The 27,907-nt window shown below is 45.6% G+C and overlaps 1 protein-coding gene and 1 long non-coding RNA gene across 8 annotated transcripts in view; one reads left to right on the top strand and one right to left on the bottom strand.

Moving 5' to 3' along the window:
- Positions 1-747: 747 nt before the first annotated feature.
- LOC135896674 (uncharacterized) lies at positions 748-3,821 on the top strand. The gene is made up of 4 exons (XR_010562774.2): positions 748-857; positions 979-1,229; positions 2,842-2,916; positions 2,985-3,821. It is a non-coding gene; the product is annotated as an uncharacterized lncRNA (long non-coding RNA).
- A 3,505-nt stretch (positions 3,822-7,326) lies between these two features.
- LOC135896687 (lysine-specific histone demethylase 1B-like) overlaps positions 7,327-27,907 on the bottom strand; it is a 98,299-nt gene continuing 77,718 nt past the window's right edge. For all 7 annotated transcript variants that reach the window (XM_065425180.2, XM_065425177.1, XM_065425176.1 and 4 more), the window contains exons 15-18: positions 27,163-27,303; positions 25,027-25,149; positions 20,487-20,639; positions 7,327-12,823 (exon numbers count right to left, since the gene is read on the bottom strand). In XM_065425180.2, coding sequence (XP_065281252.1) covers positions 12,701-12,823; positions 20,487-20,639; positions 25,027-25,149; positions 27,163-27,303 — 540 coding nt within the window. In that variant the 3' untranslated portion in view covers positions 7,327-12,700. The remainder of the gene's footprint in view (positions 12,824-20,486; positions 20,640-25,026; positions 25,150-27,162; positions 27,304-27,907) is intronic.

Genomic DNA, 27,907 nt, shown 5'->3' with positions numbered 1-27,907 from the left:
GTCCTTTCTGTTCTCGTTGTCCTTCCGCCGCGAGTTCCTCATAGAATAAAGAACTGGCATCCTTCTGGTCAGTTGTACAGACGTTCACACTTGGTCTCGGAGCAGGCGGAAGCGGCAAAAACTTGACAAAATCGGCCCACCTAGGCGGAAAATCGGGCGGAAAACGAAGCGGAAACTGTTCCGCTTCACCGGAAAAGCTGCACTAGCATGTAAACATCCGGTCGTCAAATTTGACATTTTCCGTTGTTCATTCTCTATTTTTAGGAAAAGCAACTTGTTTATCTTGTCTTGCTTATTTACATGGTAGATGAAAATTAAGAACGACACGCGCAGTTACGCAATTAATGAACGCGTCTTGAAATAGTGTGATGAACAGCGCCACCACGCGGACAAAACGCACGAAATCTAGAAGGATGTGAGCGAAAGCGGCCGTGGCATAGAGTTAGTAGAACAACTCTAGAGGAAAAGCTGGGCCGGAAAAGTGGGAACCTCTAGGGCGCCGCCCTGTTGCTACTGGTCAATGTGGCCAGCGCAATTACTATTGAAAGAGCTGAAAACAAGTACAGGTCACCTTATGCTTTGTCATCTAAAACGCATATTTGATGGCTTTATGAAGGTGGTGCGTTAATATTAAGTTTACAGAAAGCGATCGCTAAGTCCGTGACTTATGTAAATCACGATGTACGCATTCATGCAATAAAGGATGACGCGAATTTCGGTTTCGAATCTGTTTTTTGGATGCGTAGTAGTTTCGTACAGTTTAGGTTTGACATGCGATCGCGCGTCGACATCGGATGGCACACTCGTGCCTTATGTGCCACCGAAGCCCCGAAGTGCTCTGGCATATACCTTCACATGTAAGTAAACGAATGTATCTCCTTGTTGAGAATATCACGCGAGTAGGGAGCTCTTGTGGTGCATCACAATCGTTTGAGAAGCGTCACTTTTCTACATGCGGAGCGGTGTTTTTATTTGCAGGTTTCCCTTCAGTAGGAAATTGCTGGACAGGCGGACCAGCGCACCGGAATTGTATTGGCGAAGCCACAAGCAACTCAAAGAATCTGTTTAATTGTTGCACTTTGAACAATCATGCTTCTATAAAGGCCACAGCAGAAAAACAGCCTGATGACCGAGTATTTCTGTGCCACGAAGTAATCAAGAGGCGAGTGCCTAATGCGGACGAAATAGAGTGCATGGAGACTTAGAACGACAGAAAGCTGAGCTAGTTGGTAAGGATTCATTATGCAAAACAGATGTGAGGCGTGCAGACAGGACACAAGAGTAGAGAAGTGGGCGGCGCTCGTGTTGTTTACTAAATACTCTACTCTTGTGTCCTGTCTGCACGCCTCACCTCCGTTTTGCATAACAAGTGCATGCATCAACCCACATAATAATAGCGTAGGCATTGTGTTAACTGTGCAATATTTTCAACACTTCCTTGCATGCCATTTCATGTGGATTATCTTTTATGGTCACAAATTTGTGCAGCGAATCTATTTGCATGATCGACTCCGGGCCTGTGGGACCGTTCACTTGCACTTGATGCTGAGTCTTTTACATGTATCCATAAACTGCAGATGTGCACATCAGATCCCTGCAAGCATTTTCAAAATTCACTTATTATAGACGACAGGCACATATGCAATACTGACATAATCTCGAATACCACTAAGCAGCTGGGACACATTTTTGTTGATCATACTCGCAGGTAAAATAAGTAGATCATGTGGACAGCTCCAGCTCATTTTCCTTAAATGAGTGTGTACAAGGGGTATGCAAAAATAATTTTTTATCGCGCCCCGATTATTTTGCTGTATAAGCAAGAGAACCCACCACGTTAGTGTAACGTATCTTGTACATCACGCTAATATGTGCTTTAATTTACCAAGTGAGATGAGTTACTTTTATGGCTCATTCAGTCATATCACACTGCAAGCTGCATTCATCAATCTTCAATTGGATTTTGCAAATGTTTAATGAAACATGTTTCCCAAATTTTATGCAGACATGCAATGGCAAGCCCTTCCGTGTGTTCCAAAGGTAAAATTTAAGCTCTAAATTAAAGAAGACATTTCTAGTCAGAAACAAGCAAAAATGGTGAATGCAGAGTATCAGAAGCCCAAGGTACAGAAATTATGAGAAGTGTCGAATGATTTTAAGGAAAGAATCATATTTGAAAATGCAAGACTGTTCAGTGGAGGTCAAGCAAGTCAATATAGGTAGAATACTCTGCAAAATTATGCGAGAGAGGGGATGTCAAACTATGGGTCAGGAAATGCGTTGTTTTTCTGCAAAACAAAAGCTGATTGCCATTACATGTCACTTTAGCATCATGAGGCTGCTGCTTGATAAATTCAGAAATAGACCAAAAAACAAGACACGCAAAAATAAAAAACAAATTTAATGATGCTCTCTCCACACTGGGATAAATAAAAACAAACACATCACATCTAATGTGGACATATCAGACGCCTTGTGAAACACTAAAGGAAAAATTCAGTTTCGAGCTATGGCACTTGCCGCATAGATGTGGGGGGCCTTGCACTAATAGTGATAGTTACCACTGCATTTAGAAATTGAAAGCATTCATGCAGACAAGGATTATTTTTTATATTTTTGGCTACCACTTCAAATGCCTCCACTAAGTGTTACAATGCTGCACACAGCCATACTAAGGATCTCGCAGCAACACCTGCAGGTAAAAAGCAAAAAGCAGTCAAAGTGCTGGTGTGTACTGGACACTATGTTTGAAAACTTTTAGGCAAGAGGAGTGCAAGAAGCAGACATAACTGCATTTATTTCCATAATTCCCCATTTGAATGGCCTTTTCTTTTTGCTTAGACAATGCCTACGCCTAGCCACAGCAGCTCCCTCATACAGACTCCGCAAGCCAAGAGGCCGTGGAGGCAAATGCAGGTAAGAGGCAAGAAGCAATAGCACTGATTTGGACATTCATCTAATTTCTTTCTTTTTCTTTCGTTTAGGCAGCCAGCACACCCCGAACAGCCACCTTGACTGCAGGTGTGTCACCCTAGTCACCTAGGAAACATTTGAGGGAAAGCAACAGGCAATGGGAACAGCCACTTCTCCATCTAAACAATACTCTTTCTCTTGGATGACTCCTGCGCCTCGCCACGCCAGCACACTTGTGCACAAAGATGCCGCGGAGGCACGTGCAGGTCAGAGGCAAGAAGCAGTGGCACTGGTGTCGACATTCACCCAATTTTTTTCACTTACACCGAGGCAGCCAGCACACCTCGAACAGCCACCTTGACTGCGGGTGTGTCAGTAGATTCCTGTCGTACTATGATTACAAAAACGGCACCGAATAAAACAACACACGAAGAAGGGAAACACGAGACAGCACGTAGGCGCACTAACAACTGAGTGTTTTATTTCTTGACATAGCAATATATAGCTGCTGTCAAAAAACAACAAGAACTAAACAGGGCAGTCATCTGCATCGCACAAGGAAGCGAAGATACAGAATAACATTTCAAGAGTCACTCTCAAGATATGCCAGCTCCTTTGTCGAAAGCGAAACTGAGGCTTCACTGATACATCCAAGACCGTGCTTTTTTATCTCAAGCGCTTCCAATATCTCCCTAGTGAGTTCATGGTCAGCTCTGTACAGAACACTGGTTCTATCGAAATCTGGGATGCACATGTGCGCCTTACAATGCGCACTTATATGACCGGAGAGCTCGTTTTCCATCTTATACCTATGCTCATGTAATCTGTCATTCAGACATCTGCCCGTTTGGCCTACATATGTTGAACCGCACGACAAGGGGACCGAATAAACTACTTTCTGTACACATCTGACATGTTTCTGCCCATGTTTTTTTGCGCACACCTGTTTGTTTTCGCGATTTCCTGCGTTCACTTTGGCACACATCAACCCAAGACGTTTCGGAGCGGAAAATATAACACGAACACCAGATCGTGTACCTACTTTTTTGAGATTGTGCGAAATGCCATGAACATATGGAATAATGGCAATCCTGGTTTCAGAAGGGCGTGCTCGACCCTGGTTTACAGCGCTAGGATGCTTGAGCTGTTTGAGCATTTTTTCCGCAACAGATACGATCACATGGTGAGGATAACTTGCCCCATTGAGGCGGCTGACCTGACAATGAAAACTGCTTTGCAGCTGATGCACGCATGCCTTGTTAAGTGCGTTGGTTAAACATGATTGAATGATGCCTCGTTTTATTACTTTTGAATGAGCTGAATGGTAGGAGAGGAGAGGTTTGCTAGCCCTTGGCTTGAACTGCCAGCACACATGACACATATGAGGAGAGGTTTGCTAGCCCTTGGCTTGAACTGCCAGCACACATGACACATATGAGGAGAGGTTTGCTAGCCCTTGGCTTGAACTGCCAGCACACATGACACATATGCTCATAATAAACTTGATGGCAAATGGGACAATGATGCATTGTTTTTTTGAACATTTATTGTACACATACAATATATGTTATACTTTGCAGTGCTACAGAGCATATTTTGAAGCTTCCCCCTATATTTTGCACCTTTACTTACGTATGTGTTGTGTGGCCCTCAATGCAGTTCATGTTATAGCAGCTGTTTTGTCTGAGTATTGCACATTGGCTAAAGCTCATGATATCCACATACTTCTCTCACATATGCAAAATAAAGTTCTATGTAGTCCTCAGTGTCACAACAAAAAATGAAAGTAAGCAATCCGATTGTGGAATTGTGTTTATTACAGTGATTCCTATGACAGTTACTGACAAGTTGACAACTTGAACTGGTCAATCCGTCCATAGCCTCCTCTATTTTTCAAAAATAAAGGAGGCTATGATCCGTCATGGCAAGGAATTGTATGTATACATAAAAAAAGGGGGATATGTGTGTGTGTGTGTTTGTAGTGGGGGGTATAGGATTAGGGCGGTACGAAAAAATGTACCAACTCCGTCTAGACCCATTCTATTAAGGTACCGTAACAAAGCGTATTATGCATAAAGTTCATACAACCAACTCTGATACTACTACACACGCCAGGCGACGCGAGCTACATGCCATGACGCATTCGCGACTGCACCGGATGCCCTCCATATTATTCTCGTTAATCATGTTCACTGCACCGAGGCAAAAGAAAGATCATGGGCGCAGGTGCCTTTAAAGTATCTCGACCTTGCGAGGCACTGCTGCGCGTGCCAGGGGAGCTGTCCGTGCGAACACTCCCTGGCACACACCTGACTCGGCGGCCCCAACCTACGTACCGTTCTGCTTCGAGCTTTGATCCCCCCACTTCTCCCTTGGGTGCCCTCGAGTTCCTGCGCCGCCTGCTTTATTATAATCTCAGGTGCTCTCCTGAGACTTCTGTTTGTCGGTTACATGCGCCTTACAGCTGGATCAGTACTTATAATAATAATAAAAACGCGATCTATCGTCGCGACGATAGATCGCGAAAGCGGATTTTGAAGCATACCGCGTCCGTGCGAACAGAATTACGGAACGCCAACGAGGAATCTGACCACAGCTTCAAGGTAACCTCGTCGAGTGACACTCCTGCAACAGGCGTGACCGCTGAAAACCGCATACCGCCGGAAACTTCAACAGGATCATCCCTCGGTTGCATAACTGCCACCTGTACGGCCAACATGGATCGCACCCACACCGTCCCGCAACATAGATTAAAGAACCAACTATAAAGCCCAAACACACGGCTGCACGCACACATCAAAAGAAACTACAAGCGAGACGCCATGCTGCTACGCTGCTACGGTTGCCGGATTAAAACTGCCTACTTTCACCAAGTCTAGCAAGCGTCTCAGGAGCTGGCAACCTCGGCGCGTAGCAACATGGCGGCGCTCTTGCGGTTCCCGATTTTAATGCATGGGCCCTATGGGTAGCTTGTCCTCTAGAGTCAGTATAGTAACTCTATGGGCCGTGGTTTCCGCTGCAGTGGCAAAACAAATGTGAACATCTTGTACATGCGCGGAAAAGATTTTCCGGCCGCTTTGGCTTTTCCGCCCGCTTGCCGTATCGCAAGTGTGAACGTAGCCTTTCTATTTTTCGCATTCGCTAGGGGCCGCGAGAACGTCCGAAAAAGCGGGTATTTCGAAAAAGGGAAGATGACAAAAAATTGAATGCATGTCTTTTACTGATCTTGAGGGCTCAAAAGTGCCACAGACACATCCGAAAAAATCGCTGAAGGACTGCCAGTACACTTTTTAGGCATATCGGTGCTTGTACTGGGACAGGAGATGGCAGGTGCACGCGTGTAATTACTCCACTGTGTCCCATGACAATTGCCCCTTCCTACTCTTATGCTTCACCGCGGAACGTTTCTGTACGAAGGCAAAGCTGACTTTCGGGACCCGACACTATGCAACACGCCGTGCTTTCCGAGCTCTGGAGCCAATCGCCAGGACCAGAAAGGCGGAGTCGGTGCCATTGCTGACAGCGGCGAATCCTTTCAATAAAAAACACGCCACCAAACGGCAAGAAACGCAATAGCGAACGCCGAAGCAGCTAGGCCTGGCGTTTCTGCGGTGATGGCTACGGCTGCCAGCGGATCTGCGTGGGCGCCGGTTCGAGGCGGCGAGATGCTCAAAGTTGAAGGTGGTGGCTTCGACTAATGCCGTTTCGGACCTGCGGTCACGGCAAAATGTCCGGAAAATCGGACAGCGAAAGGTTCTTATACATTGACCCTAAGGTCTACGTGGCGGTGCCTTGAAGCCATCGGACGTCCGGAAGTCGGTCGTTGACTGCACACTGGCAACGCCTCGTCTACTCGACGTCAACGACGATTCGTTACGATCCCTCTCTATTTTACTCGAGCCAGCTAGCGTTATCGCGATCTTCGTTTCCTTTCGATAAAATTATAGCAAATTTTCCCTGATAGAAGCAAAAATTCGCCGTTTCCCCTGAAAATTTCCAGACTATCCAAAACCCTAAGAATTCCCGGTTTTCCCAGTTGGTAGACACCCTGTTCTTGCAAGCTTCTGTGCAGCGCTTTGATTTGGGAGCACCACACTTTTTTTTTTCCCGTGCTTCGACAAACAGAAGGGAGGGAAGCAGTGTTTGGTGGCTCAGCGAACGTTTATTTACAAAGCAACGAAGGCATCACTGTGCTTATCACGGTGGGGGAAGGAATCACATAAACTCAGGCGGCCTCACAGTGACACTTTTGAGGGCTTTTACATTCTGTTGAATGGCAGGTGGTAGAGCTAACGATAGGCTTGAAATGAAAAGTGGTGGTTGCACATGGCACAAACGTCGCTTCCACAAGTCGAGGCTGTTCATGCTGTCAGCCCCCGTTACGGCAGCATAAGATGACAACAGCACAACACATTACGAAAAACAATGAAATTATTTGCCGCAATTACAAACAGCACCTGGGGAGCAAACCTTCTGGTGCCGACAGAGCACGTTCTTCCTCTACATCGACGTCAACGCTGATGGCATTCACTTTACAGTAGCAAACGTTAAACAAATATTCACCCAAAAATAGCAGGGTACTAGTTTTACATTAGGGCAACTCCCAACTTTGATCAATTTTTAACATGGCAGAGTCAATGCACTCTTACCGCTAAGCATATAGAGGTAAAAGAGGCCAAAGCAACATGTAATGTGTTCAGAAGATGCAATGTACAAGTGTTATGGACAGAATAACTTCACCCGATTCTTGCTTTTGCAATGTGTACAAATCCAACACACATTTTACTCTTTTGTAAAGATGGACACAGGATATGACACAAAAGCACATTATGTGAAAATTTGCAAAAAATATAAGAATCTGATGCACAAGATCTAGCTTTAGGTAACAGTAGTGCCATACAGGGAGAGACATAATGCACGAATAATGTGCCAATTGCCTCCCACACAATGATTGGGTCTTTTCAGTGAACACATCTTTTGCAAATATATCTAGGGTATGTGGCTCAACCCGAGAAACAAGGGAAACATTCAACAAAAATGGACAAAAGCATTCACAATTTGGACAACCACTCTAAGGACAGCACTTTTCCCCACAAGTATGCCTGACATTTCAGTCAACTCCAAATGTTAGCTGCCACTTGTAATACCATTACACTTTTCAAAGTAAGTTGAAAATTAAGGAATAGAAAAATGCAACATCCTTATGAAAGTCTATCTTTGATGTTCCGAAACCACAAGCCTGAATTTTGTCTCCTGCAGAATGTCCCGATTAAACAATGCATGCTGCCCTGTTTTTACGTAACATTTTTCGCACAGTACTTGATGGTGCCTAAGTTAACATTCTAAGTGGCTTTGAGTGTTCCCAACAGTTAACATGTTGCCAAGGTAATCTATGTGGCCCTGTGGGCACCACTCAACTTGACATACTTCACCTAGACATTTTAAGTTTCTTTATGGGTCCCCACCAGCTTGCATGCTTCACCTGGGAAACGTTGGAAATGTTCCCATGGTTTCCCATCTGGTGACATGCTTTGCCTAGGTGAGCTTCAGGTGGCCCTCCACATACTCTTCGGCTGACAAGTTTCATTTGCTTATCAGATGTTAGGAAACTGCTGTAATACCAATAGGAGGAGCCAGACATCCGTTTTTTCCCTACAGATTCCACGTGCACACAAACGTGCACTTTCACCACAAATATTTGCAGTTCTACATTTCATGGTAATTGTATATAATACGCAAGCAACATTCTCACATGCAGGCTGTATTTACACGGCCGGCTGGCCCCATATAATCTACAGACGGAGTATTCCTTGCAGTTTGTACAGTTTTTTTTTTCTTCAACAGAACAAATCGGGACAAGCACAAAATGTGAAATGAGGGCTGAACTTGAAGGAAGCAAGTGCGGAGCTTGCCCGATGCAGCCTTCCCACGTTACACCAAGGAAGCAAAGTCCTGGTGAAGGTCAACAGAAACATGGCTCATTGTACTGCAGAGAGAGCACACAATGGTCACCATCTGCATAGGGGATCGACACACACAGCATGCTCAGGTGAATGAAGCACAAAGGGTTGCATGCGATCCAGACTCTAATCTGGGAACGAGAGCCACCAGATGAGAACCTAGAAAAAGTACAGGATATTATATAACATGCATTCCGCATAAAACGGAAAACAGGGGTGAGAGATTAATAGCGTTCTGCAGGGTCATTCCTTCCTTCTGAATGGCAAGCATTTGAGTGGCCACTGAACATCGCACGAGGCCTCTTGTTCCAGACGAATACCATCACTGCCGCAGCATTAGGTTCACACACGCTAGGGTTTACAGGTGTGCCTCTACTACCTCGGCTTCAACTCCACCGAACAGAGGGCAGCGTCACGCCATGACTAAGTAGTTGCTACTGTTCCACAGAGTCTCTCGTAGAAGCACAAGCTACAATTAATGTTACAACCACGGCCTTTCAACATCTACTCACTAAAGCACTGGACCGGAAGGGCGTTTCCTACACAATTTTTGTGTGCTGCAATATCCAAAGAATGTTGTTGCAATGACGTGACTACTTTAGTTCTCGGGGCTGTGCTGCGCTATGCCTAACAAAGCCAATAAAAAAGTTGGAGCCAAGCCACATTTGTAAGAACGGAGGCTCAACAAACTCGGACAGGCTCTGTAAAGTTCGGTGACAGTGCGCTACATAGAGCCCCGGGCCATGCCCACTTTACACACAGCACCCCACTCCCACCTTTCAGTGCTGGCCTATCACAGTCATAGGGATTTGTGTCTTCGATACAGCAGACTGGAGGTGCCTGTAAAGATGGAAGCCTATGCTAGCCTGGTATAATTACAGGAGGCTTGGAAGAATGGGTAAACAACGTGCTCACAGGTCACTGTACACTACAGCTCAACCGTGTACCAAGTTGGCACCGTGTATACCAACAGAAATAAGTGATTTCCTCCTACAAAACAAGAAACATCCGTCACAGCACTGCATTGGTTAATAAAGAAACAACTCCCAAACCAAAACAAGCAAGCACACAGTTTACAGCAAGCGCTACGGTGCCAGAATTAAATCAACATGGGAATGTAAAGCAATGTACAAGTTGCGTGCCATGAAAGAACTTTTTGAACAAAACCTTGCTTTAGGCATTCCATGAAGGTGAACCAGTAACACTTTGCGAGCTCTGGTAACCATAAAAAGAAACGGTATGTGAAAAATATGGATGACACGAGAAATGAAAGAATGGGAAACAAGGGACACTTTGTTCCATGCAGCGTAGGGAAGGGAGAGCAAGAAACAAACTGCAGCCTTCATTTATAGACTCTCGAACGCTCCACTGGTGAAATACATCGTTGCTGCTACTTTGGTGTACCTGTGTGAAGTGCGCACTGTCATGGCCGCAGAGCCGGATCCGGTGGATGCTCTGCTCACCAGAAATTAGACGAACGAGAGGCGAAGCCTGTTGGCAGTGTTATGGATAGCAGGCAGTCGCGTTACAAGTGTTCATTCACACCACGCTCGGCGCAGGTTCCAGTTCCATTCAGCGAAGATCATAAAAGGCTCAGAGGGCAATTTATGTGGACCGATGCGTCTTCAGAGGCCAACTGCATGATTGTTTCACTGTGACAAAATTGTTTACAAATGAGGAATATGTACTCCACTAAGCAAAAAATATGGCGACCAGGGATTCCATGATGGAGTCAATGTTGTTCTGCGCCGATTAATGCAACTTGAAATTGAGGGCTGCCGTGTAAACTTGGAATTGGGAACATTCCAGTGCACTCGTCAATTCTCATTTGTATGCCCCGAGGCATTTATCCTCGCATTAAAAAAAAAAAAAAATTCTCATTTGTGCGTCTGAATTACGAACAAATTCAGCTTTTTCGGCGAGCCCAAAATATACTTTTGCTCATGAGTTTACTATAGAAGCAGTCATGCCAAAGGTGCAGGGTTGGTAACTATGCCATCTTCAAAATTAGCAGCCTTTAAAACGCCAGCTGCAACGAAATTTCACTTTGGCTAAAGCAGTTATTAGTAGTATGTAACTATTGAAGCAGCCTAGGCAAAGCAGCAAGGCTGGTAAATCTCCAATTTTCTTAACAGCAGCCTTTCAACAGTGCCTAAGTAGACGATGCATGCACCAGGTACTTAGTGGACGTGACGCCAGTCCCCAGCATGCGGCCTCCAAGATTTTTTCAGCATGCCATGGGAGGAACCCAATCTCGGAGGCCATGCTGAGAAATGGTGTGTTCTAGGTAGTGCACCATCTCTGACAACCGGTAATGGCAGCAAAGATTCAATGGTGAAGATTTTAGTGACGAAGCTTTCGAGCTGGTGCGGAGCCGTAAAGCAAAACGAAGGTTTCTCAGCGCATCCTCGAATTCGAGTGAGTCCACCGTGAGATCTTCGCGGAATACCGAGGAGCTCACCATCCTGTTCACGCCAGTTCTCGCTACAGACAACCTGAGACGCCTCAACAGGCAAGCCGTGTCATCACTTCTAGAGGCACTGGTTCCGAATGAAATCAAAGATATCAGAGTGAATACCCGTAAGAACGTCCGTAAGAATACCCGTAAGATTTCTCTTTATGAACTTGTTGCGACGCATCCGCTCGTATTTCAAACATAAAATTTTGCACAAAGGCTGCTTTGTATTTGCACTACGTGAAACGAGGCTCCTTACGTGTTTCAAAATTTTGTTGCAGCTGGACTATAATTTGTATCATTCCTGTTTAAATCTCACCTGGTGACATACATAATGGCAATGTAATCAAGTGTCCTGCCAGCACAGGGTCCAGTGACTTACAAGGCCTTTAGGTAAGCCGGCGTACGATTCTGAGACATAGAATTTCCAAAATCACCATGCAAGTGCTGCTCTTTCAAGTGTTAACACATGGAAATCATTCACGTTAGTAACATAATTAAGTTTACGATCAAGTGCAGTACGGACAATCAGTGAACAAGAAGCCGAGAACAAATGTGCTAACAAAAGTTCATGACCTATCTCATCACTGCAAAGTTCAACAGAAAAAAAAAAGAAAAGGAAGCCCATTTGGAATGGGGACTACAGCACACGTGCAGAGCCTCGGGATGCATTTCCTTCAATTCCAGACCTACGAAGAAGCCAGTGACGACTACCCTGCTAGCCACAACACTCACACAAGCGCCGGTTGGTCAGGTCATCATGTTCTGTCCCGTTGCTAAGGCCCTTCTCATTAATTTAAAAAAGAAGAAACACACACACACACAGCACCCTAAGTAGGAAGCCACAGTCTTCACAGTCGGGGCTCGTTTGCCACCTGCAGCACACGCTGCAGTCTTTTCCTTCACATTTTTGTGGGAATGCAGATGGAGAGCAGATGTTGGGACAAAATGGAACTGGAGGTGCATGATGGTGGAAGTAAAAAGTAACAGCAGAAACTTGAAAAACTGGTGCACTCGGGAAGAACCTGGCCACCCTTCCTCTTGGTCTCTGTTCAAACCCTCAGCTTGTACTCTTCACTCACCTCTTTGCTCAAAACCATAACTCAGCCGGTCAATGCGCCATCGCAACAGCCGCGCAAGTGGGTTGGCTCCTTGGTAAGCTCTCGCAACTGTAGCTCAAATGAAATAACCAAACGCAACAAACGAAGGGGACGAAGCACTGCAGCCTCTTGGAAGTTCACTCCGTTGCCTTGGCAATCCGCACATTGTTTCCGCACACGGACACACAAAACAGGCTGCTTCGGCTCAGACGCAGACGTCTTGAAAGGTGGCTGACCCAGTGGTCAGCTCGGCAGCAGGCTCGGTGGCCAGCTCAGACGTCCAGCATCAGGTCGGGCTCGAGACCCAGTGGCAGGCGGCGAAGGATATTCCAGGCTTCCCGCAGACCACTCATGTAAGCCCCGCTCACGGTCTGTGGGAACATCCGACTCGTACCCTGGTGGGGGGTCGGACAACAAAGACTGGTTTTGCAGCAACTTGTCATTATGTAGCACTGTTTTGATAGGGCTCTATGCGAAGTCTAATGGTAAACTACAGAAAGAAAAACAGAATCAGAAATGGGAAAGCATCCCTCAAGTTTCTTAGTGATGCTTTGGTGCTTTGTTTCAATAATTTACTACAGTACACTTCCATTAATTTGATTATGGCCAGTGCCCATGCATCCTTATAGGCCCAAACTTTCGCTAATTTGATGCTAAAATTGGCCTTCGCTGAATAACTCAAACTTGTCCAATCAGCAGCACGTGCTTGACCCCTGTGGTGACCCCAATAGTGAACTCTCTGGTGGCAGCGTCTGTCTTGGTGGAGCTTAGGGGTCAGTGACGGCATTGGATACGTAGCATCTTTCGTCGAAAACATCTATTTTCTGCCTGGCCTAGGAAGGTTTTCAAGCAATAAGAGTAGCTCACAGTGGCTGATTATGGTATTTATTAAATTCTAACAGGCCCTAATTTTTTTTCTTTGAAAGAAAAAAAAAAGGAAGAATGGATCGAAATTGCCTGTGCGATGCAATGAGACACGATACAAAAACTGCCTTCGTGGCTTTCCCATGTCTTACTGCATCAACAAATCAACTAAATGAGTGGAGCCGTGGATTGCGCAAGCAGCACGCACCATCAGCCCCAACACACAAACAAAGCAGATAAAAACTCGTAGTTGAGGTATGTTTCTGCGATTTCTATCCACTTGTTGACATGCAATGTTGCTAATCAAGCGACGTTTTTCTCACGTTGGCTTCGGGTCATGAGAGTGCATGCTTTTGCATGGCTTCCGGTTATTCATATGCCCTGCAAATTGTAAATACTACTAGGTGACCAAATATTAGGGTTTGCTTGCTACTCGCAATACAGCTTAGGGCCATCATAACGTAAGCACTTACAGTGCAAAACTGGCTATATAATGTGGAATTTTATTACTCCCGTTTACTCTCCCATAGAACTCCACGTACGTATGCACACCACTTATAGCGCAGCCGTGCAAAACGAAATACCCATTATAATGCAGCTTCCGCAAGAAAATCCCACACACAAGCGTGATAGTGAGTGCACTTCTCAACAAGCTGTGCAGCCGATAGGAGGGGAAAGCGACGAGAGTGCTGCGGAGGAGGAAACGCGGAGCGAATAAGCAAGGAATGGGGCTGGGGAGACGGTGGCAGCGATGTGGGCATGGGCATGACGGGGCCGCCTAGGTGACAGAGAAGCCGTTGCTCTGCACAGTCCGCAGGAATGCAGGTATCGCGCGTGCAACCTTGCCTGCCGTCAGTTTGAGCGGGGATGTGGCTTTTGAAATTAACTTCCTTATTTCTCTGTTAACTTCCTCCAATGCAGACGAGTTACAACAAATGATTGAGGACCTTAACAGAGAGAGTGTAAGACTGGGGTTGAAGATTAAGATGCAGAAGAAAAAGATAATGAACAATCAGGGAATAGTCAGCGTCTAGACTCTGTGAAGGAGTACGTTTACCTAGGTCAACTAATCACAGGGAACCCTGATCATGAGAAGGAAATTCATGGAATAAAAATGGGTTGGATCGCATACGGGACACATTGTCAGCTCCAGACTAGAAGCTTACCATTAGCATTGAAAGGAAGGTGTACAATCAGTGCATTTTACCGGTGCTGACATATGGGGCAGAGACTTGGAGACCGACAAAGAAGCTTGAGACCAAGTTAAGCACCGCACAAAGAGCAACGGAACAAAGAATTCTAGGCATAATGTTAACAGACAGAAAGGGAGCAGTTTGGATCAGAGAGCAAACGGGTACTATAGCCAATATTCTAATGGACATTGAGAGAAAAGAATGGAACTGGGCAGGTCATGTAATCCGCCGGTTAGATAACCGTTGGACATTAGGGCTACAGAATGGGTACCAAGAGAAGGGAAACACAGTCGAGGAGAGCAGAAAACTAGGTGGAGCGATGAAATTAGGAAATTCGCGGGTGATAGTTTGAATCAGTTGGCACAGGACAGGGATAATATGAGATCGCAGGAAGAGGCCTTCGTCCTGCAGTGGACATAATACAGGCTGATGATAATGATTTCTCCGTGGCTTTTCACGAAAATTGGCACAAACATTGAGATTGTCTCCCTGATGCTTTCATAAAAGCTCAAGAGTGATACATTAAGAGCCTTTTATTCAGCAGAATTGTTCTCCTTTGCACTTTCTGGAGAGCCTGGGGAGCTTAAAAAAATGCAACGGAAGGCTTGCTGAAAATTGACTGCAGAGCTAAAATGCATTGTGAACGATGTGACATTCAGGCTTTTCTTTTATTCCTCAACAAAAATTTTTTGGATTGTCATTTTTTTATGTAGACTTTTGGGGTGAACGAACAGCCATAAGTTTACAAAAAGCCAAGCTAAGAAAGAGAGAATGTTAAGTCCTGCACTAAAGTTCAATCAACGTAAAAAAGGACCAAAAAAGAAGAAAAGAAAGAAGGGTCAAAATAGGCTAAATGGTAACAAAAAAATCAGCTCTACTGGCTAATAGGGGGGGGGGGGAGTTATTAAAAAATGGTTTTCGAAGTTTCGCCTTGCCTCTGCTTTTCTAACATCACCATGATTATAAGTTTGTGGTGTCCTTAGCAATGCAGGGCTTCTTGGGCATGCGGCCTTTGGTCTGACGTGCTTTGGATGGCTTTTTTCTTTTCCGTAGGGCATTCTTTTCTGCGGGCCTTCGAAGAGGATGCTTTCTAGGATTCAAGCCAAGCGAGGGACAGAACTCCCTGTACGCACGAATAGTTCTTGCAGACTGCCTCACTGATAGCTGTCTTTGTGCAACAATCTACGAAGCACTTTGCTCTTTCGACAGAATTGATCATATTACAGAACAGACTCTTGGTTGAATTCTGCGTCTTTCCTTGCCTCGGCAACAGCCGAGTAGTTGAGCGTTGAGAGGCGTCGATGCACAGGCAGCGATGCAACCGTGAACACGTCTCGCCAGTTTGCATTTGTGTTGGGGCACTGCTTTGCCGTCAGCTTCTGCAGCCCCATATGCAGCACCCGAGGGGTCCTGGTGGGCAGAGCTCACGACGAGGCTCTTCATCTGTTGAATTAACACGATCGAAGGTTCCTGTTATGGCCCTTTGCATGTCATCTACGTCACTGTTGTCACGTATGGCCATACCATAATAATTAGTAAGTCTTTTGATTAGGTCTTAATAGCAGACCACCCTCCCCTCAAATTGATTGATTTCTTCTACTTTTGGGACAAGAGTGCACGGGGCTGTATCTACGCTTTTCTCGATGCGATTGATACAGTATTTGTTGAATGGAATAAAGCCGTATGTCTTCACAAAGGGCCTGGAAGAAAAGCTCCGGCCGAAGCTCGCAATAATAAAATCGCCAAGGAAAGCGAAAAATTTGCTTTCGTGGGAATTCCATTGGCTTGAGAACGAGACAGAAAAGACAGGGAAATGGCTTGCAAAACAAAAGTTCATTTCCAAAAGTCGGTAAGCTTACTTTGCCAAGCCTCGCTTTGCAGCAACTTGACGGCGCTGCCTTCATTCACAAAGCAAAAAGTGGTCCATTCCCACGTCGTCGTCGTGTTCACCGAAAAATGAACAAATTGCATGGAAGGTATCTGACACATCCCATGGGTTCGTCGTCTTCTCTTGTTTTGGTCCTTGGTGTTGCAAGGTTCGCACACGTTACCTATGATAGCCTTCTTGGTCATCTCCTCATGCACAACGTCTTCATCCGCGTGAACAAACTTGTCGGTACTGAGGCCATCTGGAACGCCGTTTTCCATGGCACAAAGTCCGCCCTGTGCGTAGGTCAGCGATGGCAGCACTGCGCCTATTTGAGTGTGCCTTTGGGCAAATCTTCCTCCGGTGCCGCAGGATCGGCTACGATGCCTGCCGAGAGGCAATGAAACCGGCCTGCTTAAAACAATTTGCAATCATGGCTGGACACACTTCACGGCATCGTTTCCGAGCGCGTCGAGAATGGAGGCCCTATTTTTCAAAATTTCAGACAGTGAACTGCACGTAATTTCAAAGTTCTCAACGATTTCCATCTTCTTCTGCCCTTTTCAGCCTGGGCATTAAACGCAGCCTTTCTTGAAGCATAAAAAATTTCCGCTTTTTTGGTAGGAAGCAGATGGTCCGATCGCCACGCACGCACACACACACAATCATGTGCACGGTACACAAAGCATCACTGGAGTCCTCACTTGTGGATGTAGATTTGGCTATTCAGTGGTTATGGATCCGCATGCAATGCAGGTGCTCCGCTCCGTTAGCCCATGCCGTGATGGCATACAGGACATAAATGTGCCCAGTGGGAGGTCGCCGCCACCTTATTTTGTCTTCTTATTGTTGTTTTTTAAAATTTAGTATATTACTGGTCAGGACGCTGCACATCACTTGCCCGTTGCAAAGAATGAACTCCAATTGTCATCATCATTGCCATCACCTGCCGCCAGGCACAACTAACTGGTCCACTGCTGTTGTTTTGTAAACAACGGAGTTCGAAATTTCGATCAGCATTCCACATTAGTTTTGTGGAGTTGTTGGCAGTGCAAGGGGAACTTCAAATAATCGAGCAGGTCTGAAAATGTATTTCAGCGACTTGCTTCGATTCTCAGATACGTGTGGTTGCTTGGTCTACGTGTTTTGCATGTGCGCACCTTTTGAGAAATGTTGTTTTGGTTATAGTGCGGTACCACTTATATCGGCGGCTTAGGCTATCAGCAGCCTACGCTGCATGTAAAAATGGCACAGTTGTAGTGCGGTATGCCTTTACAGCTACGCGTACGTACCGTATAATGCGGAATATAGGTCGAGGCAGAATATAGGTCGACTCCCTTACATTGAAGCAAAGCAGTCAACATAAACATTATAAGGCACAAAACTTCGTTTTATTCAGTGGTGCCGCCAGACTCGTCACCTGATCATTCGTTTGCGCTGTCTGAACTTTCGTCCGAAGACGACTGCTTATTAATGGCTGCGTCCTACAACATGTCATCCTTGGTGCCGTCCAAGGAGTTGCTAATGCAACACTTCTTGAATGCCTGCACCACCATATCGTCGGGCAGCGAGCGCCAAGCCTGCAACACCCATGTGGCCACAGTGGAGAGAGGCGGCCTGCGCAGCCGGCTGGTTGGGGTCGTCGGGTTGTCGCCGGCCATCCACTGATTATATTGTTCACGGACACGGTCTTCAAAGGGCTTGTTGAACACAACGTCCATTGGCTGAAGTGTTGACTTCATGCCTCCCGAAATGACGGCGAGTTCCGTCCTCCTGTCACGGAGTGCGTGCTTCAAACCTGCGGTCAAGTGCCCGCGAAAGGCATCCAAGACAAGCATGCTTGGACACCGCAGGAGTGCACCAGGTCGCCGATTCCAGAAGGTCTTAATCCAATTGAGCATGAGGGCCTCGTCCATATAGCCCTTTTCATTCACGCTAACGACAACATCTCGCGGGAAACCCTCTTTCGGCAGCGTCTTCCTCTTGAATATTATGTATGGGGGCAGCTTTCTGCCATCTGCAGTACACACGAGCATCACCATGAAGCGCGAATGCTCGTTCCTCGTAGAAAGAAGCTTGACTTCTTTTGTGCCGCGTTCGCACATTGTGGTGGGCGACGGCATGTCGAACCACACCGGCGTTTCATCCGCGTTGCCGATCTGTCCCAACATGTAGCCATGCTGCTGCCGGAGACGGATAACATAGTGCTGGAATTCAACCAGCTTGTCCTCGTATGCCTCTGGCAGCTTCTGACAGATTGATGTGCGCCGTCGAAGTGCGAATCCCTTGTGTCGCATGACGCGACGAGCATAATAAATGGAGCCCTTGAATTGTTCCTTGGGCAGTCCGGATTCTCAGGCGATCTCAATAGCTTTGATGCGGATGAGTTCCGCTGTCACTGGCAAAGATCTGGCACAATGCTCGCGGACGAAATTTGCTACCTTCTCTTCGAGCTCCGAGGGCACCGCGCGGTGCTCGCGAAAGGACGTTTTCCGCGCGTTGCAGGCAGACAGCTTGACTTTCTGCGTTCGCCAGTACCGGACGCTTTTTTCCGACACGCCAAATTGCCGCTGGGCAAACATGTTCCCATGCATTTCAGCATATTTGATAACTTTCTTTTTAAATGCTGCGGTGAACTGACGTCGAGTACTCGTACTCATTTTGCGGGTTCTCGGGAAATTAGCAATGCCACGAATGATCGCTGCACAAAAAGGGAAGATGTCGTCGGTCCAACTGCGTAGGCCGCGTCAACGTTGGGCCGCGTCGGTCACCAAGGGGGCAATAACAATGCGGATGCCGAAAGGTCTGCGCTCCTACATGTTGCCAGACTATTCATGTTGTGCCAAGAGCCGGTATATAAGTCGACGGGTGACCTTTTAGTAACATTTTTTGGAAAAAAACCTCGACCTATATTCCGCACTATACGGTATATGTCTCACGCGCACGGAGTAAATTAAAGAATGTGCAGCTATGGTCAAATGATGTGTCGAGGAGGTACAGTTGCCGACCGATATTCTGGACCTCGCGGGGACCAAAAGATAATTCGAAAGATTAATTCAGCCAAAAAAATAAAAAATATTAGGCTTAGAGTGGCTTAAAAGCAAATACCTAATAATGCCCTGCATCGTACTACACTTGGAGGTGATCAGATTTGCTTGGATTTGTGCTAGAGGAACGTCGTCTCCACATAGTCGCCAAGAGTGTAACCGTGTTGGCGATCTCCACCAACGAATATCGCCACAGAGATAGAAGAAACGAGCCACATTTCTTAGCACCACTTGGACCTCGCAAAGGCATGGGAGGTTTCGCCGAGCATACAAATGTCAAGCCACACAAACACACACAAAGATGCGATGAAACACACTTCCTCAGTGGACACACAATGTGCAGAATAGCGACCAAACTTAAAATAAAGGGAGAGAGAAAGAGAAAAATAAAAGAAGGGTATTTTGGACCACATGATCATGATGATAGTGCTGACTGAAAAAAAAAAAAAAGGAAGGGGGGAAAAAAGTATCCTGGAGCGTTTTGTCAGTTAAGGAAGAGTGGGCATGGCCTCCGAGACCGGAGGATAGTGCGTGCTATATTGCTCTATTGATAGCATGCACCTCCCAATCTTGGAGGCTATAAAGCGGGCCAGCGGAAGCCAAGCCTGGCCATGCCAGCGGAATATCCAACACGGCGTTTTTGAAGATCGGGTAGCATGGCTTGGAACAGGCAATTTATTTAGTCTGAAAAATCGAACTTTGGGGTCTAAATTCATCTGAAAAATATCATTTGCACGAATGCATTAGCTCTATCGGAGCACTGACAGTGCATTTATTAAAGTCCAGAATATCCATCAAGGGCAAATTTTTGGAGTCCGAAATTTTTATTGCCGGCAGTATGTCGGGTGGATGCCAGTTTTCCCTTGCATGAACTTTCCTCCACCTTGTGGACTTCCGCAGAAGTGACCTACCAGCCTACAGCGTGTAGAAAAGTACATCTGTAGTCGTGCATGAAAAGGCCATCTCGAAGGCCATGTTTTCGTGCACTGCAGGCATTGGAAGCGATTGCCTACCATATGTCTTCAGTGGCTTAACAAGTAAGAAAGTGATTACACCAGTTGAAAAACAAGTGACTGGAGACACCCACCTCGCCAGCGAAGAAGAGCCGATCAGCCAGTGGTTCGGCCAGAGTGGTGTACGCCTCGCCCGAGCCCCCACAGCGCACGTAGCTGTAGACCATGCGTGAATAGGGGCTGTCCCGCCAGTGGGTCACGGTGTAGCCCTTCGGGTCAGGCACTGTCTGCACACGTCGTCACAAAAGAGGCTGGTTACGGCACATTTAGCCAGCGAGTTACTCTCTTTTGTACTACGATGAAGCCAGGATTAGCATGAATGCAGCTGTCCTTTCACTTTTTTGCATGGGCATAGAGTTTCATATTAACACCACAATGCCCCACTTCATAATGGTAGGCCATGCTAGGAAGGCTGGGGAGACTTCTTTCGCTGCATGCATTTGTGAGCAAAAAAATAATGTGTTACACATGAAAGAAAGACCTAGGTAAGAGTAATCTAATTCACCGTAAGTAGCGGGATAAAGATTGTCATGTTCAAATTACCAGGTTCGACAGTCCTCGTAGGGCTCGAGAAAAAAGAAATGAAATTTTGAGTCAGATCCTCTTTTCTGTTGAATTTGCCACTTTCAGCACTTTTTATCAGGCAACAAATGCACCGTAGTGAAGCTTTACAATGCTGTTTACTGGGGGCATGTCAGCCAACCAAACCGTGCAGATTGATAACCAAAGCATGTCAGAGCAAAATTTGGACCTGGTGCTGTCACGTGTAATTCTTCTACATTTTGCTCTAGTCAAGTTTCATTTGGTCATTTGTACAGCGTTAGCAAAACATGAAACGACTGAAAAGAATGTGTAGAGGACAGCATGTCTCCTGTGTACTTTTTCTGTTGTTTCGCGAGTGGTGCACAAATCACGGGATGATTACACGCAATCTTGCTCAGTTTTCAATCCCAATGCAACTTTTAGCAGATTATCAGTTATGAAGTTGTCGTTCAGCGCACCCTACTGTAACGCGAATTTGTTGATATTTCTGTAGTGAGTGGCACATGTATAATCAGACTGCACATGTGACATGAATAATGTGTATTCTCGAGGGTTCACAAGCACTAACGCTTGCTCTGGAATGTATGGCGAGACATGTACAGTCAAATGCTTTCATAACAAAGTGTTTGGGACTTACAAAATCCTTTGTTCAGCAAAACGCTTTAACTCCTTTCTGATTCTAACTTTATCACCCGAGTGAAAATTTTGTACTTTATGCATCTAATGCTAGTAAATGGGCAGAAAGATTTCCAGTGGAGTTTTTGGCAACACAATGAAGGAACAAGTGAAGACATTGGAGGCGTTCCTTTGACTTCTGAACTAACAACCATGACAATGTAAAGTAAAAGTACATGGCCTCAAATTGTTCCGAGACCACTTTTGTGCCACCCAAGGCAGGTGGCACGCCTCAGGCAGCAGGCTCCAAAGATACGGCAAAGAGGTCTAACCTCAGCATGTAACGAAGCATGGACATTTTCAAAAAAAAAGAAAACGTTTACCTGTGCCACTAATTCAACAAATTATGTTATTGTAGTTGTTGACATAAAAGTAGGGGTGTGCAAATACTGGAATGTCACCTAATTAAATCCTATAGTATGAGTTAGAATAATTCGATTTTTCGAATACAGCCGAACCCACTTATAACCATATTCAAGGGCCACGAAAATTCTATTGTTATAACCGATAATTGTTATAACTGGGTTGCATGAAAAAAAAAAAAAATCAAAATAGGGGGATGACTGAACTGATGTGAGAAAACAGTGGTGGGGAGGCCAGAGCCCCTCCCCAGCCCCTTCCTCCGTCTGGCTGCTGATCATGTTCACTCATTTAACTGCTTCCTGGGCGCTCCGAATGCGTATAACAAGCCATGGCTGTCGGCGTTAACGAATGGCTCTGCTCTACAGTAAAACTTTGTTAAACCATACCCGCTTAAACAGTAGTTTCATTTTAAAAGCAGTAAAGTTAAATCCCCGACTCAGCGGCCACTGAACATAATGTTTTTTGTATCCACATAGAATGCAGCAGCTTACTGCGTACGTATCGGTTAACACGCAGTGTTTCCACTTTGCGTCCACTTTCTGCACGTTGTCGTCTGCTAGCATACTGTTCTGGCTGCCGTGAAGGATTTGCGGAAATCTAAGAATCCCCGGATTTCGGAACGTTCATTTGAAGTACTGAGGCATTGTGAGCATGACACAGAAAATGAACAACAACAGTTATTCTGGAAAGTTCGGTATTCTGATGTTCATAGTACTGAAATATTTTTACATTGAAACCATAACCAGTTAGCAGGGTATTTATGAAAAGTTCCTTAATATGGTGTCTGCAGTGACAAGGCTTCACTGTACTAAATTGAGAGTCTCATTGGTGTTCAGTAATGCATAACATCACTAACTCTTTAGCAACAGGGGGAGAAAAGCACTTGGTTCTATTCAACAGACATCCTACCGATAAAAATATACAGCCGAACCTCGATATATCAAACACGGATATATAGAATTACGCAGTAATTCGAACACTTTCCATAGCACCTAAAAAATTGCATGCATTTTTAATGTTTTATTTCGAACGGGGTCAGACCTAACATAGATATCTCGAACTCTGCTACGTCGGATGACTTTCCCGCAACACCCCTGAAGATGGCGGTGGCATGATGGGCGTTCCCAAATGCTACGCACTACAGCTGCACACATCGATTGCGCCGAGGGCGCCATTTGAATGTAGCGGTCTACGCACACGGCGACTTGGCTAGTTCAACAACGGCAATGACGCATTGCATTTGTTGCGCCGACTCCTCCTCGGCTCCGCGTTCTGCACCTGCCGCACTCATTGGGCTCCTTCACAGACGCCTTGACAGACACAGTGTTTCAAAATGCTTTGACTGATTGGACGTGGAGATCGCAGCAGAAGTAGCCGCCAAACGAAGACGCTGCCGAGCTTCATCCCGCAAGCGCTGATGTTGCCCCACTCCTGACTTCAACTGAGGCTGTAGCTGCTTTGGCCCTTCTACGTTGCTACTGCAGCACAATAGAGGGCAGCAGCCTATCGCTTGTGGATCGTTTAGACTAAGTTGAGGACTCCATGTTTAAGCACGGGGTGCCAATAAGAAGCATGTTGCGCTGCTGTAGTACATTCAGCCAAATAAATACTTTGTGTGGAGCTTCAAGTGAGTATTTACTGCAACACGATTTGGGATCGTTGTTCGGAATGCACGTTTGGTTGCACCATGCGCGATTGGCCTAGGCTGCGCCAATTTTGCGCAGCTGATGAAGTCGGTGCAGCCTAGGCCAACTGCGTGCGGCCCAACCGAATGCGCGCTCCGAACGATTCCCGACTGCGCCCTTGGTTCATTGATTGATTTGCAAAAATTTCTGACATGTTTTTTACGTGATATTATATATCGAATTCTGGCTATATCAACTATTTCGCGAACACCGTGCTGTTTGATATATTGAGGTTTGACTGCACTTTCCAGACCGTCATGTACTAGGTATCAGCAGTAATCAGAGCTGGCCCAGTACTCCGGAGTTCCCTTTAGTAAGAGCAGACCGTTTACAGCATGTCTTGTATGTAGCTAAGTTACTGACAGCTAGCTACATTCTCGTCATCCAATGCTAGGATACTTCCGAACATTTGCAACATTGATGTTTTCTCGCCAAAACTCGCAAGCATTAACCTTCATGATAAATTTTCTGATATTCAATTTGATATTCAGCTTTCTTTCCTCCTTGATTCAATTTGATGTTCGGTATTCGCACACACCTACATAAATGTTTGCAACATATTATTTCCACATCAGATATTTCTTGTAAAGCATTACGGCTGCTACACGCATCACTGGACGAGAAGAGGTTAACATGAATTCGAGAGATATTTAGTGAGGCCCGCGCTAATTTTTGTTCTGCCCACACTGTCTTATGGAATGCACGACTGCAGCTTACTTTTTGCTGGGAGGTTTGTGCCATGGTAGTGCTGCTCATGAAAGTGTTCGGTCGTTCTGGCTACTGGGCAACGTCCCACTATGCATTTTTGTTTTTGCAGCAACTGCGAAGTGCGGACCGTCCCGTGCAGTCTCTGTTAGTGTTAATTCCGGCTGCCTATGCAAACCCAACTCAGTGAAGGCTACAAAGGGTTACGGCAGTGCCGCTTAATACGTCTGCTGCAAGCAACATATCGTCTGCCGAGAATGCCTCAATTTTTTTTTTTCATTGAAGCGGCCTCTGCTGCAGAGGCGTTCACAATACACGTGAAAGGTAGGAATTTGGCCACGACATAAGAAAACCTTTGTTATAAAGGTAATCTTGTTGTAGAGGGGTTCATCGCAGAGGCATTCAACTGTATAATAATGCGAATGGACTCCGCCCGTGAAATTAGATTCGACAACCGTGCCTGCTGTTGCGATTTGAATGTTGTTTTGCTTTTCTGGCCACAAAGCTCACCCGATGAAGAGTTCGAGATGATTTACCCACCCTGTTGGTAGCAATTTTGGGTCTTCACCGTCACTACAATGTGACAGTATAATTGAGCAACACTGGTTTAGGTCATCGCAGATGAAATAAGAACAGATCTTGCCTGGTCGCGGAAAATGTTCCGCAGCACATCCATGCACATGGCCACCACCTCGTCATCCTTCTTGTTTGCAATCAGGTCAATGGCATCGCCGCTCACGTAGGTCATCAGGACATACGATGGGTTCTGCAAGTGGGCATTTGGGATAAAAAAATCGGAGGTACACAATGATTTTTCACGAAAGCACAGATGAGTGTTTGCTTAAAGGGTTCCCCTAGCCTTGCCATAAACACTCTAATTCAAGCAGGGCTGAACCTTGCAACAAAATGGGTTCCAGCAACATATGCTACAACAAAACAAAACAAAACAAAACTCGTCTTTATTTGTGGACAAACTATTTTTCTACAAAAAGAAAAGGATGGCAGACAGCATGCTCAACTGTGCCACTTTTCATTGTTTTATGTTCACTAGTGCATGAATGACGGTGCAAGACATAAGAAAACTAATTTAATATGCTCAAATTTATTAAATGTGATTATTTCATTTGAGAACAGAACAACTGTTTGATTCGGTATACGAAGGTTTCAATATTTGCACATGCCTACATTACTACACATTTCCAGCGCTTTCAAATGTCTTGGCAAAGATTAGGGAAGCTGGTTAGCAGCTGAGTTCCAATGCGTATTATATTTTCGCCTTGTCTCCTCTAGAAGCTGCCGCCGACTTTCGAACTTGCAAAGCTGCACGAGAAATGCCGCGAGGCTCACACTGATGCATGCAATTCACAACAGAAAAGGAAAAAGTACCAGACTTGTGCATCACTTACGCAAGCTGCTGAAAATAAGAGATTGGTACACGCAAGTCAGAAGGTGTCGACGTAACAGAGGGTGAGGCATAGTGTTGCTCGTTTTTTGGCTATAGTAATTCTGTGCATTTTAAAATGCTAAAGCAATGCATACGGGAGCTTTTTAAGTGCTGCGATTGGCTACATCTGCGCAGCATTGAAAAGGCTTGAACTGAAATGAGCAGAAACTGCAAAATAAACAAATGACGAGATTGTGATTTTACATAATGCTGTCATAAACCCACCTTACAGTGCTGTACGTTGGGCATGTTGGTACTTCAACTTGCATAACATTTTTTGCGCCAGAGGACCAGGACAGAAGGGATACGTTGACAACACAACGCGCCGACTTCAACAATTTATTCCAAGAAGAAAACACCTTTATAGACTTTGCACGGCAATGCCTTGCCTGATCACTACGCCAAACTGAGCTTCTTAACGAGGCCGTTTCTTTGTCAAGCAGGTCGATGATCCAAAGTGACTAAAAAATTTGCAGCCTTAACTGTAGTTGACATCTACGTAATGCGAAGCGTTGTGCAAATCGCTGCATGCAGCACGACGCATGCATTGTCGTTTTTGCGGATTTGGCAAACCTACGTTTGCGAATTCAGCCTTGAGGGAAGTTTTGACGTGCCTACTCAATGCAAGTAAATTGTTGCGACATGAAAGCGTGCATAGAGCTGCAGGGGCAGGGGGGTTCGAGCAAACCAAAATACACAATGTCGTTTTCCTATTTTCATTTTTGTGTTCTCAATCATGAACGTTGGTGCCAGGAAATCATGCGTAATGGGATTGTATCAATGAGGTTCTACTGCATATGGAATTCATAACAGTTTTTGTGAAGGGGGAAAAAAAAAGTTAGATAATTTTTAATGGCTTCAAATTGTGCAGATTAGGCATTTTCAAGAACTGCACCTACATGATGTTGACCAACACCTTGGAACACACACACACCCTACTTCGTACCTGCTACAGAGAGAGAGAGAGAGAGAGAGAGAGAGAGAGAGAGAGAGAGAGAGAGAGAGAGAGGGGAAAAAAAATCTGGCATACATGGAAGGCTTAGCAAATTTATGTCTGCTGCAGGATGAATGTCTCCCAGTGATCCAGAAAGCAAGCAACCTACCGCCAAGTTTCACAAGAGAGCTGCTGACCAAGTTGGACTGGTTTGACTTACGAATTGAACAAACCTTGAAGGCATAAACCCAAACAAGACACACAATGCCGAGGCAAAAGTGAAGTTCAAGGCCACTTTATAAATTAATGGGCTTTCGAGGCCTAGTAAGTTGGCACATTAGGTGTTTCAGTAACCACAACGAACCCTGAACACAATGCGACACGATAAAAGATGCCCCGACCTTCTTGGGCTGTGTCCGGGGGCTGAGGTCAAAGAAGACGCTGAAGAGACCGCGCTGCTCGGGCGACGATGGCACGTGGCCGAAGAAGTCTGCGGACGTAACTTGAGCGGACCAGAAGGGCCGAGAGAACTTGAGGGCCACCTGCAAAGGGAGAGCAGAAAACATGTGGCAGCAAAGCAGGGCACTAGCATCCTAGGCACCTAACATCGAAAATGACTGTCCCACGAAAGCTCGCACACATCGCTCGGCCATTCTGCAGACCTTCAGAGGCACCATGTGCAGACTCCACTGCAATTTGATTGCTACTACTCAACAGCTCTTCCAAAGAGGCTCGTACAGCTAAGTGGACAACATGGTTGAAGCACGCAAGTGCTGGCTTTTGCATTGAGGGAGAGAGGGAAAGTGAGACAGCTGCTCTCCTCCACTCACTGGTGAAACGCATTCGCCGGAAATAGGTCCCAGCTTGAATTTTTTTGCGTGAAGGGGGATGCGGCACATGTAAACCTGTCAACATTACCATGATGTGCTAAGACATGCTACTGTCACATTCATGTAAACATGGCTAGTGCATTTCTTGCTAAGAGCAACCTATCGAGAACACGGCAACAATCTGAAAAACCATGCAAAGGTGCTTTCGCGAGCGTAATATTATTTGGTAATAATAATAATAATAATAATAATAATAATAATAATGAAAGAAGAAAGAAGCAAGCAAGCATACAGAACAAGGTTCCATTATTTCGTA

The sequence above is a fragment of the Dermacentor albipictus genome, chromosome 3 (assembly GCF_038994185.2).
Source record: "Dermacentor albipictus isolate Rhodes 1998 colony chromosome 3, USDA_Dalb.pri_finalv2, whole genome shotgun sequence".
Classification (NCBI taxonomy): Eukaryota; Metazoa; Arthropoda; class Arachnida; order Ixodida; family Ixodidae; genus Dermacentor; species Dermacentor albipictus.
Note: the sequence above shows the minus strand (reverse complement) of the source record. Positions and strands in the feature narration are given on the sequence as shown.